The 13193-nt window shown below is 35.9% G+C and overlaps 1 protein-coding gene across 1 annotated transcript in view; it reads left to right on the forward strand.

Annotated features, from left to right (window-relative positions):
* The window catches only part of brinp2 (BMP/retinoic acid inducible neural specific 2), an 87517-nt gene that overhangs the window by 14642 nt on the left and 59682 nt on the right, over positions 1 to 13193 (forward strand). The window contains exon 4 of the mRNA XM_023964951.1: positions 2068 to 2173. Coding sequence (XP_023820719.1) covers positions 2068 to 2173 — 106 coding nt within the window. The remainder of the gene's footprint in view (positions 1 to 2067; positions 2174 to 13193) is intronic.

The raw sequence follows: 13193 nt of genomic DNA on the forward strand, positions 1-13193 counted from the left end.
GAAAACACACAGCTAAGATGTTTGGATGTGCACAAAAAAGCTGAGATAAGACGGGGAAAAAGGGCTTCATGTTGAAAGATTCGCTCAGTGAAGAGCTCTTGGGAGTTTAAAAGGAAGCAGAGGTTGGAGCAGCAGCTCTCAGGTGGCTTTTTATTCAACTTCCACACAGGAGTTACTTAAAGCCCCAGTGTGTGAGGTGGGGAATTGCTAAAAGCGCAGATGTTTTTCATGTTTTTTCCCTTACAGGAAAAATACAGCTCCATATTTTTTTGAGTCAAAAATTTGACCGAGATTATGACGCCATTGTTGTTGCAGCAGAACTCAAACAAGAGCGGACACAATAAAGCAATAATGATTATGTGATAACCTGAAAAAAATTACATTCAAATATTTTCTAAAAGAGTAAAAACATAAGACAACATTGAGCCTTCTCATTTTTAATAGCAGTTTTCTCTGATCTTCAGTTTGTGTTCATTAAAAATAAAATGTATACAATATTCAGGTGCGCACACCTTTGCAACAAAAATTAATTGAGATTAAATTTGTCAGAATAGAATAGAACAATTTGTTTGTCATTGTCACAGGTACAATGAAACTAAAAAGTACTTCATGGTCTTTGCAACACTCAAACCCCCAACAACCCATGGTAAAAGCCTGAGACTAAAACAATAGAAAACACAGTGCATTTTCCAGTAACCAAAAGTAAAATGAATTTGCTGATAAATAAAAGTGTATTTGTTGTTTAACCATTGTGCTATCCTAGGCATTTTAACATTGGGAGTTGGGTCATCTAGACCCACTAGACAGTGCGCTGAACCTTTTTTCTTCAATGATTTGTGATCTTCACTGGTGTCCATGGATTACATGAAATCTTTCCACCTTTATCCACCTTTGTCATGGTAGTGAGAACACGTCAATCGAAGGGTGGGGTCATCTAAGATAGCACAAAAAAAAGTTCCAAATTTGTTAAAACCGGTAGATAATTGTTATTCCTAAAAACTTGAATCATTTTTTTCTTTTGTGTTCCTCAGCTTTGTTTACCATTTCAGTTACAGCTTTTGTTTTTCAGATATTTTAGATAATTGTTTTTTCAAAATCAATTTCAATTTATTTTAGCTAAAGATGCAGCATCAATACAGAGCAGATGATGTTAGAAGTCATGAGATTTATAAACAGTAATTCTAGAAGTAGCAGTTTTAGAAAAAGATAAATTGAATTTATTAGCAAGGGATAAAATATCTTAATTAACATCAGCTTTTTGGATTCTCTATTATGTTAAATGTTGCTGTGATTAAATTTTGTATGTCTATGGTGAGTGTTTATGTATTTTGTAGTTAATTGTATATTTATGTTCGCCTTTTTACATCATGGTCAGGGAACTGCAGATGAAAACGAGCCTTTGGCTAATTCTGGCTTTTTTAACCATGTGAAATCCTGAATGTAATGAATGATGAATGAATGAAATTGTACTGTCCCATTTAAAATAAATTAGCATTACTAATAAATGTCTCAATAATAAACTGTGTTCATAAAGTACAGATATTTTTATTTTATTTTTTTGTACATCATTCAAAAATAAAGATAAAACAGGATTTATTTTATGATTTTTAGAATACATAGAAAAATAGAAATTTACGAGAAAAGAATGAAAAAATGTGAGTATGTTACTTATTTGCACATTCAGTAAAAAATATCCAACTAATTAATTTTTTATGGCCAATTTGTCATAACTGTAACTAAACAACCCTAAACTCTGGAAACAAAATTACAATAAATAACATTTTGTCTTTTATCATCACATGTACTGTTTTTCCTCCTATTTCCCCTTTTTTTTTAAACTACTTGCAAACACCTAACCATCAAAGCAGCTTGGATAAAATAAAATAAAAAAGATGCACGCCAGATGGCTCCGCCTCTTCTACCTGACCTGCTGTCAAAGCTGTCAGAAGTTCTATGTTCACTTGTCACAGATACAGAACTTTAAAGTCCCTTTCATTTATTCTTGAGATAACATGAGATAACTGGTTCTATAATTGTGAATCAAACTGTCCTTCTACTGTTTCCTAGGTTACTGAAACAAGGACGGGCCCTCTTGGATGCAGTAACTACGACAGCTTGGATTCAGTTAGCTCGGTTTTGGTGCACAGCCCGGAAAATAAGATCCACCTAAAGGGTAAGGCCTGAATCACACACGCACGCACGCACGTGTGACCTCTCTAACATACATTCATCTTTTATTCATGCATGTCCACACACAGCCTCAACCCCAGAGAAAATGAACACTGATGGGATAGGATTTCTCAAATGCACACACTTGAGCACACATGCAGGCTCTGCATACGAACACCTGCCTGCCGAGCCCCTCACCTCCTGTGTGTTGGAGCCTGCCAGGATGACCCTTTACTTTACGCTGCAGTAGTTTATACGTCTGGTTCTGCCTGGCTGACTGTCTCGTGGGGAATCTGTTATCTTACCCGACTGTAGACGGACCATGTCAGACCGGGCTGACCTTAGCCTAACCCCCTCAACCTCGACTCGAAGCAGTCCGTGAACAAGTGAAACTCAGATGGTGGCATTTTGTGTATTTTAGCCAAAAGGATACTTAGACTTTAAAAAAATAATAAACAAACTTCAAATCCAATTTGTTTTGTAAAATTCAGGAACTGCTGAGTGTGAAGGTTAAATGAATAGCAGTCCGTGAACAAGTGAAACTCAGATGGTGGCATTTTGTGTATTTTAGCCAAAAGGATACTTAGACTTTAAAAAAATAATAAACAAACTTCAAATCCAATTTGTTTTGTAAAATTCAGGAACTGCTGAGTGTGAAGGTTAAATGAAATAGCAGTTATACTTCAAATGGCAGACATAGCTGTCTGCTCTCTGTGTTTAAAAACACTGTCAGATCATGAAAAGCACGTCTGCCATATGTGGAGAAGATTATGTCCTACTGTCCTCACTGCACTGCTATCACTTACTGTACATGAAAATAGTTTCCAAAAAGCCAAAATCCCATAGACAGCTATGACTCAGTCAATCTATTTGTCAGAGTAACCATTCTTGCTTTACCAAATGTTCTTGATAATCCAGATTTTTTTTATCCTTTATTGCAAGTAATTCAAGTCATGATCTGACCGATCAGATGTCTGCTGCACATTTCAAAAACATTTGATTGACAGATTCTCTCAAGTGGTAGGTGTGGACTTCCAATATCCCACTCCTGATTGCCAAGAGTGGTTGGCATAGGAAAAAAAGAAACTGAGACTAATTTGGACGGATCACTTCTTACTGACGTCAGGCTCCAACATGCCGGCACCCATGTGTCAGAAAAATAAAGACTGAATTAAATTAATGTTGCTGAGCCGGAAGTCGGACTCACTCACAGTGTTCAATGACTACTACCAAGACCAATTTCAGAAAATTTAAGTATAGGAATAAATTATCTCATTTTAAAGTAGGGTTGTAACGATTTGATTCATGTCATAATTTGTGGTCTCTGAAAAGATTCATAGTCGATTTTGGTTCATTTTGAACATTCCAATTCACTGATGTAAAATTCAAGCAGGGTGACTCAGAGATAAATATCTGCTCCTTAACAGAGCAGGTGACATTTTCCAGATTCCTTGTATTCCTTGCAAGATCATCAAATGTCAGTTAAATATGCGTACAAGCAAACAAGTAAACAAGAATTTTGGCAAATCCATTAATATTTTAGATTTATCAAGTTTAGCCCGCTGCTGTTTTTCCACATCAAAATAATCCAAAGGGAACATTATTAGAACATTCTACCACACTGTAGAGTCACATGTGTTTGCTGAATTCAAAGTGTTTTCTCACATTGGTCTGGAATGATAAGATCATTTTTGCGTTGTCTGCTAGGAAGGTCCTTTTTGCCCGATAGTAAAATAAACCCACTGTGCCTCAAACTAAAATGGTATTTTCCAACATTGATATAGTCTTTTTTTATTTATTTTTATTTTTAAACAATTTTATAGTCGTATAGGTTAATTCAATTAACAACAAAGGATCAAAAACACCTCTTTCAAACTGTTTTCTTAATGTTATTAATGTTCAAACTGTAGTTCTTTTAGCTGAGGAGCTATCACTGATACCTAAACACCTTAAGAAGCTATTTCTTCATTTTTGTTAATAGTGATTCTAATATTGACCCAAAAATTGGTAGGATGAAGCTCTTTGCCCCTTGATCCCCCATTCTCCCACCCCTGATCTTTCTGTATGCTAATTTTCATTTTTTTTTTACTTTCAGCTCATTTGTCTTGCCTCACTCCAAAACTAATAAAAGAAAAGAAAAAAGCACCCATTTTAGTATCAGCCTAATACAGAATCTGATATCAACCCATTTGAAATTGATAAGTATATGTAGGTTTTTGAAGATGTGTCCACTCAATTATTCATCTGGATTCATTTCCATATTATATCTGCTTCCTCTGCTCCTATAATGTATCCATCTGGAATAGAGACTTTAAAACTTAAGGAGTTAGTATGTGACAGAGGTATTCTGGTGGAGCAGCCCCATGCAAATGCATTAAATATGCTCTAAGTGCAATTATGTTTACTAACATAGCACGTTCCCCGCTGCTTTCAAGCCTGCATACAATAATAGTTATTGAGGAAAAAAAGCCTGTTTAGGCTAATTGCTATTTGGAAAGAACATAGAAATGACATTCACCACTTTAGGAGACTAAATATAAGATGAAAATGAGCATTTTCTTCAGTTGAAAGTGAATATGCATTTATCATAATGACTATAATAAACGTGGTACGTGTGATTTCCATTTATTTATGCATCAAATTATTTAGTGAGATAAAGATACAGTACACGATGAAAGAATCTAGAAAGTCCAGGAAGCACATGGATGCTCATTGGATGCTCAGTTCCTATCCTAGAGATCCTGATTGAAAGGCCCCACAAACTCATTTTGGTAATGACCAAAGCAATCTGCCAGGAGCAGCTTAAATGAACGCACTCTCACAAACAGGCACGCTGACTCATAATCAGGGGAGAGTAATTAACCACCGAGAGAAACAGATGCTTTTTCTTGTTTGTGGCCTGAGATGTGACAAGAAAATAAACTAAGTCATTGTTCCATCGTGACACACCCAGGAGCAAGAGAAAAACTAAATGGCTGCTAATGCTTATCGTGGCACGGAGGGCTTAATGATGGAACATCCTGTTGAATTAAAGGTCCACTTGATAGAGTCTTTGCAGCCTTGAGCTGTCTGGGCAGAAATTAGGCGTCTGGTACTTTGATTGGGTATTATTTGTACCATCGCTACCCGATACTAGTGCATGTACTCACAGTTGAAAAAATGCTTGGTGCGAAATGTTGAAGCGGTGCAAATCTTGTGAATCTTCCTCCAGGCTTTTTCTGTCACAGTTCTAATCCGATATTTTAAAAACTTGGTGTCACAGAAATCCAGCGGGCACAACCTCAATTATTAATTCCTCCTTCATGATCAATTTAAAAAGGACGCCATCTATACATTGCTACCAAATCCGAGTCCCTGGTTGGTCAAAGTTCAACTTCGCAGAGGTCAGAGCTCTGTCTACCCCGCTGGTCACTGGCAGGAACTGTTTCCTAAGATCTAACCACACTCCGGCTCCCAGCATCCCTAGCATGCGCTTCCTGGATGTCACACACCTGACTCATTTACTCAATCAACCACAGCATACTTAAGCACTGTACTGAGTCAAGCTCAGTGTGAAGTATTGTTTGTTAGTTTTTTTTGTCATACGTAAAACTTTATTGTTGATTTCCTTCTAAATGTGCAGCAAGTTTTCGTTCTTCTTTAACTCTTCTTCATTTTTTGAGGTGTTTCCTGTATTTCATTAGTGTAACCTGTTAATATTTTTTCAATTACTTTAAAAACAAAAACAAGGAAATATAATTACCATTTTTTTTTTTTTCTGAGCATTTAACAAAAAAAACACTAGCATATTTGTATTAATTGATGGTAATTGTCTTTTGTCCTTTTTGAGCACAGATCTCTTTAGAATTCCCACTGTTGGGTTTTTAGACAATACATGGTGCTTATTTTAAAAGTTGTCTACATAAATGAAATATCTTCAGTTTTTTTGCCCTTCTTTTTTTTTTTTTTTTTACTAAAATCTCTTTTTTTCATCTTTAATCTGCTGGACAAGGCCATTTTAGTTCAAACTCCTAAAATTATGAGCAGGTTAGGGAGGCTTTTCAGTAAAAGGGCTGCTGCACTAAATGAAATCTGTCTTTTTTATGGTCTCTAAAGAGTATAGGAAGAAAGCAAATCTAATCTACCACAAGACAGAAAATCATATCCAAGAGTTTATTTGTGTTTTTTTTTTTTTTTAATGCATTTGTTGATTTTACTGATCTGCTTTTGGGTGACATCAAGCATCTCCTACAGCAAGATACTTTGATTTTGCTTAGAAATTATGCAAATTTGCATTAATCTTGATTAAAATATGACCGAAGAAGTAGAAACATGACCTTTTAGGTCATTTTGCATGTACAAGCACCAACAATTGTTTGTGCATGTGTTCGCTCTATCTTATTTTAATAAACTCCTGCATCATCTGAACTGTCAGAGCATTACAAAGATGGCCACTCTAGCTAATAATCAATTATTCAAGTACATTCAATCAGCAGCAAATGGCTGCTATATGGCCTCATCATTCTCATTCTCATAAAGCATAATGTGACAATCATCCTTTTTTATTGACAGAGACTGGGGTTTCTCTGTCTCCTAAAGCTCCATGCTTGTCTTTTGCTTCGATCTGAATTGAGTCAGCATTCTTTGGTGTTGTTTGAGCCGCAGCTTGTTTGTGGCTCATTTGTTATCCTGCTGCTGTTGGAATCCTCTCAGTTCTGCAGAGCTTGAGGTTTTATTCAGGTTATTTTGTGCTTCCATTATGTTGCTTTGAACGGCTGATGAAGCTGTCTGGACTGCATGAGTCAGGAACCGCCAGTTCTATCACAACTTTTGTGTTTTTGTGTCAAAAATCTGTGAAGAGAGCCCTGATGTGGTTGGAATTTTCATTTAAAACTTATCTATGCATTCTTGAACCTGCATTTAGAAAACAATGTTCACACTGGACTGTCACTACTCACGCATGTTTGTCACCTTTAGTTGGAAGAGGCTTGGTGCAAAATGTTGCAAATCTTGCAAATCTTCCTTCAGGCTTTTAAATGGAAGACTTGGTGTCATAGTTCCAGCCGGCCACAAACCACAATTATTAATTTATCCTCTATGATCAAGTTGAACCTTTTGGCACTTCAGTGAATTGTAAGGGACGCCATTCATACCTCACTAACAAATACAAAACCCTGATTGGTCAAAGTTCAACTGGTTTAGCTTTTAACATGCGTTCAATGGTCGTGTGTTTTGTACGCCGAGTCCGAAACTGTTGTGGAAAATTGCGTCGTGACACATGAATGTGAGAGTTATGAACATTGAAGCCCAAAACAAACATATTACATCTCCACAAACTTTTCACTGAGGTTGCGTAAACAGGCGTTGCTAAGGGTAAAGTGAATGTAGCTTAAGGGTTTACAAATACAGTATGGATAACTCTAAACCCTAACATAACATGGATAAATGCAGAAACTGGCACAGCTTTAATTGATTCCAAATAAATACAGACCTAATCAAATTTTCTATATTTGAGTTAAAATTTATTTCTCAAATAACTTTTTTGTGCAATCTAATTTTCTTCAAGTCCATGTATGACCAACTGCATGTATTCAAAAAATCCTTACAGTGCCAATCTAATCATCTTTTTGATCTTTTTTAAAATTGTTCCCAGTGGGGTTTTTATTATGATTATGCAGTTTATTGTCTTTTTTTCTAGGACATATTCAAAGTTTATTAGAATATCAGTTGTGAATGAGACCATTGACGATGAGCAAGCAGCCCACAATGATTTGAAAAACAAAAAAAATTATCAGATATGGAAGTCTTTTTTATAAATATATAATCTCTTTCATGAGAAAAATGCAACAAGAACATGTTAAAAACACCACAAATACAAAAATAAAAATAACAATAAAAGCAATTTTAAGAGTGTCAAATAGAGCTTTTCTTATTTCAAACATCATGGAAAAGCTAGAATTTTAAAGACTTCTGTACAACTCTGCTTTATTCTTTTCATCCTTCACCTGGAGCTATTTGGTCGTAAAAAACAACTTTACTTATTAATATCCTTCAAAAAAAAGCTTTTTATTTCCAATATAAAATGTGCATTAATCCTGTTGTTTATACCTAAAACACAATAACACAAAGGAGGTTAGTGTCAGAATCAGTGAACAGCGCTGCTTTAAAAGACGTGCAGATCTGTAAATAATGCGTCTTTCACATCTGAAGGTCTGTTTTTTTTTTTGCATTTTTCTGCTTGAAGTGAAACCAAAGCCAGAGTTTCATTTTAAAGCTGCATCAACGGAGGGAAGCAAATCTTAGTTTGACTGCCGACCCAGAAGCGATGCTCAATATAAAGCATTTTCTCTTCATTTCCTTTTTGTTTTTCAAAACTCCTATGGCCCTCTGACATTTGAATGTATTCATGAAAACCGCATCATAAAAAAAGGCTGTTTGTGGAAAAAAGAGGTTGGTGTGTAGTCAAGAGGAACAAAGAGGCCCTCATCTCCGTGCAATTATCCTCCCCGGCCACGTGAGTCTCGCCTGTTCAGAAAAGACTAACTATTTAAGCAAAAAGTGCACATGACCTTGAAAAAATAAACTTTTTAGGTATTTAAGTTTGTCCTTGAGACCGTACCTTTTCCTAAACTTTGGGCCGCTGCATTACAAAGGATATTCAGGCATTCTTCAAAGCTGAGGCGCATTTACTTCACTCTTCTGCAAGGACAGTCAGTGTGCAATCTACAATGATCAGCATTGTCAGTGTGGAATCAGGCATCATGAAGTGCTCTTATTCAAAATGTTTGTTCTTTTTAACATTTTGATGGAAACTTTCAAGAGAACCAAAGTATCAAGTTGGAACTTTATTTTCATCTTATTTGACGTTATCTCTATTTTAGCTGCTATAGTTCCTTTTCATTTTCTCTTTTTAGATAAATGATTAACATGCTTAACCATAGATAGATAGATAGATGGATAGATGGATAGATGGATAGATGGATAGATGGATAGATGGATAGATAGATGGATAGATGGATAGATGGATAGATGGATAGATAGATGGATAGATGGATAGATGGATAGATGGATAGATGGACTTTAATGATCCCAAAGGAAATTTTAAGTGGCTAGCTGCCCACACTTAAAAACACAATCATTCCCAAGACAAATAAAAATACAATACATAGATAATAACCCTACCCCAAAAGTGAATCTAGTTTATTCATCTCACTGAATACATTTATGTTCCAATTTAAACTCTTGAGATTGTAATTATTTGGTTGTTTTTTTTCAACATTCCCCTCAATCTCCTGTTCAATGACTTTGGCAAATGTTCCCCTAACGCAAAATTTAAACATATTTTCTTGAACTTTATTTTTCATTTAGGGTAGACTTCCAATTTTCCAGGACCTTTGAATTTATCTTAAAATGTAAAGTGTTTAAGTCTGCCAATAGCTATGGGAGCAATGAATCATTGGTCTACTCAGGGCTAATTACCTGAACCAGGTATGCCATGCAAGTTAAGTGGGAAAACAGGAAAACAGCAGGAATTCAGCTGTCGATCCCCACCCCTGATTTCCATTATACTCCCACTCCATCTATATTTTTATCTATTGTAAAAGCATCCCCAGTGGTCTTTTAATAATGATTATGCAGTTTTTAGTGAAATGCCTATGTGGGTTTTTAAGCCAAATTTTCTGCAGCGAGGCTGAAACACACAGGAAATTTGCCCCTGGGTTATGGGCAGGACTGTTGGCATGAAAGTAACTCTGCATTAATATCCTATCATGCTTTTGTTTATCCTCTCTCCCTTTAGCCTAAATCTCCTAACAATTTGAAGCTAGCATTAGCGTAGAAAAAAAAATGGTGAGAAATATCAGAGCTTTGTAGCCGTACAGTTTTGAGCCAGATTCCGGCTCCGCCGAGTAAAAATAAAGATGATAATGGATCTTTTTTTTTTTTTCTTCAAGTGGACGATTTAGAATTGGAGAGGAGCGAAGAGTCTTTGGCCCGTCCATGGCAGTTGCTACGTTACAAACCCGAGCTCTTGCAAACTGCAGGTTTTAGTTGGGATGGGCTTCATGAAGCACCCAATCCAAGCATCCAATTGATTAACTCCAGTGCAATGCTTCTTGAAGCTTCATTTGCTGTGTTAGGACATCTACTGCATACAAAAATAGTAGTTGGCATGAATGTTAAATGTGTGGCATTTGCAGAAAGCGTGTACTGTAGTTTTCATGCTATAGGGCGCAGCAGATTATAAGGCGCACCGTCAAGCAAGACGAAAGAGTCAGAGATCAGTCCGCCAGACTGGTCTCTGACTTTTATTTGTGTTTAAAAATAAATTAACATCAAATCAAATGCAGTATTTGAAAACCAGTATATGTAGATTCTATTGGTTCTTTATTACACTGCAAAAATAACCCTAAACGTTTACCCTATTGGCAGATTTTCTTTAAATAAGCAAAAAAAAAAAAAAAATACAAATAAAAAACTCTACCAATGTGGTAAGAAAAATGTTCTTAGCAAGAGATCTTTTTTATTTCCAGTCCCCAAGACATATTTTCCAAAACTAAGGTTATTTTCTATTAAAATCTGTCTTGATATGTTTCTTGCAAGACAGAAAACAAAACAGCTTTTTCTCCTTTTCACTTTCCTAAGTTTTTGCATTACAATTGTGCATGTTTCATTTCTATTGCATGCCGTTAATCATTTTTTTTCTTTTTTGCCTTCTAATATCAAAACCATATTGCATTTGTAAAAATGTACATTTGCATCGAATGTAGTGAAGCGTTAACTTGCATTGGATTTCTGATGCCCCCTCTGCCATTGTCATTAATGGGTGTGTTTGTAAAAAATGTAAGTGCTGGAGGCAACTCTCCTCCTTTGAACTCAAGCTGTGACAAGCTGGAAGTAAATATGTCCCTGACAAAAAAATGCAACTAGGATTGCAAATAATACTGAAGTAAAACGAAAATATTTTTTTCTTTTAAACGTTATTGAGTCGTTCATAGTCACATCTCTGGTATAGAACAGCTTTTCTCTATTAGACTCAAAAATACAAAGTTCTGTGTAGGTTTTCATCATTTGAAGAAAATCCTGGAGAAGAAAATCAATCTTTGTAGTGTACAGAGTTCATGCCACAAGGGGCAGTTCCCTTCTACATGTTATTTAATATGTCATGTCCTTGTGTTTTATTCACTTTCCATATTGAGGGTGGAGAACATCAGCACTGACCATGGGTAAACTTTTACTCTAATTCAACCCAATTAACTTGATGGTTTCCATTTCTGACATTTCAGAACTTTGTCCCGTGGGCCAAGTGGATAGAAATTAGGTCATGCAAGCTGTTTCTGGCTCTTGTGCCACTATGTCAAGTCCATACCAAGTCTCTTAAGGAATAATTATGGCAGAAACATGAACCTATTTTGTGTCAATTCTCCACATGAATTATATTTTTGGGGATCTCATATTCCAAAAAGCAATAAAGATTAGGTTTTCAGATGTGAGCAAAAGCCTCCTTGGGAAGAATATTTTTAAACATTTTTTCCTTCTTTTTGTATTCCATGAATAGTTAAAACTATCAAGATGGGAAGTTCTATACGTGTAGAAACTGTATCTGATTATTTAGTATTTGTGACAAACTTTTTCTGCTTTTTTTGATTTCCTTCGTTAAGTGTAGGACATTTTGTCTGCCACCAATATCTGATGCTAGGTGCTTAACTGCTTTAAGTAAAGTTGAAGTATTTTTCCTTTCTTTCAATGAAAACATTTTCTAAAGACCCACTCCAATAATCTTTCGATCTACACTGCTCAAAAAAAGGGAACGCTAAACAACTAAGTGTTATTCAGACTCAATCACACTTCTGTGCAATCAAACTGTCCAATTATGAAGCAATACTGACTGACGAACAATTTCACATGTTATTGTGCAATGGGATACACCACAGGTGAAAATAATAGGTGATTAACAAGACAACTCCAATGAAGGAGTGGTTCATCAAGTGGTGACCACAGACAGATTCTCAGTCCTTGTGTTTTTCTGGCTGATATTTTGGTAACTTTTTAATGTTGACAGTTTTGTCACTCCAGATTTTGCGTCTACAACCCACACAAGTGGCCCAGTAAGCTGTTTTTTTGCCCATTTTTGTTTCATTCAGGTAAACTGTGGTGTGTCTCTGACAGAAAAGGTTTATACCACCTACTATGTCAACTTACTTAGTCACTGTACCTGGCTACTACTGGCAAATGAATCATTTGAGTGCAGCTCACGTTGGGAAACAGTCAACTCTTTTGTTGCCTTTGTGCTTTTTTTTTACTATTATTATTCTGTGCAATACGTCATTAATCTGCAAATGGCATTTTAACTTCAGTCTGATTCTTCATCTGTCAACTGAACCCCTGACTTTTGATTGCAACTCTTTGTTTATAACTGCCTTTCCTGCTGGATTTTTATGGCTTGGTTTGGTACAGCTGGTGTGCTGAGTAGGCCCAAGGTTTGAGCTATGTCAAACTTGCCTAAACCCCCTTTTTTTAAAAAGCATTCCTTGTTCTACCACATTATTTTGGAGTAAAGTATGTTAAAATACTGTTTTATACAGTATTACACTCAACAGAATGTTTTTTGATAAAAAGACAACAGGTGTTTTTCATGTCACTTGTTAGTAGTCTGATGCTACAGAGCATGTGTTGCGCGTTTAAAAAACGCAGGTTCTTTAATGTGCTTTTTAGTACATGTTGTTCACACTGGACTGTTCCTACCCGATACCAGCCCATGTATCTACAATTGGAAGAAACTTGTTGTAAAATATCAAAGCAGTGCAGATTTCGTGAATCTTGCTCCAGGTTTTTTCTGTAACAGCTCTATTCTGATCTATGAAAAACTTGATGTCATATAATTCCAGTCAGGCACAAATCGCAATTATTTCTCCTTCATGATCGATTTTCAAAAGAATGTTACTTCTATTAATTGAAAGGGATGCCATCCATGTATCACTATCAAATACGAGTCCCTGAATGGCTCAAGTTCAACTGGTTTAACTTTCAGTGCGTGTATGTAGAGC

Source organism: Oryzias latipes, chromosome 17 (genome assembly GCF_002234675.1).
Source record: "Oryzias latipes chromosome 17, ASM223467v1".
In the NCBI taxonomy this organism is placed as follows: domain Eukaryota; kingdom Metazoa; phylum Chordata; class Actinopteri; order Beloniformes; family Adrianichthyidae; genus Oryzias; species Oryzias latipes.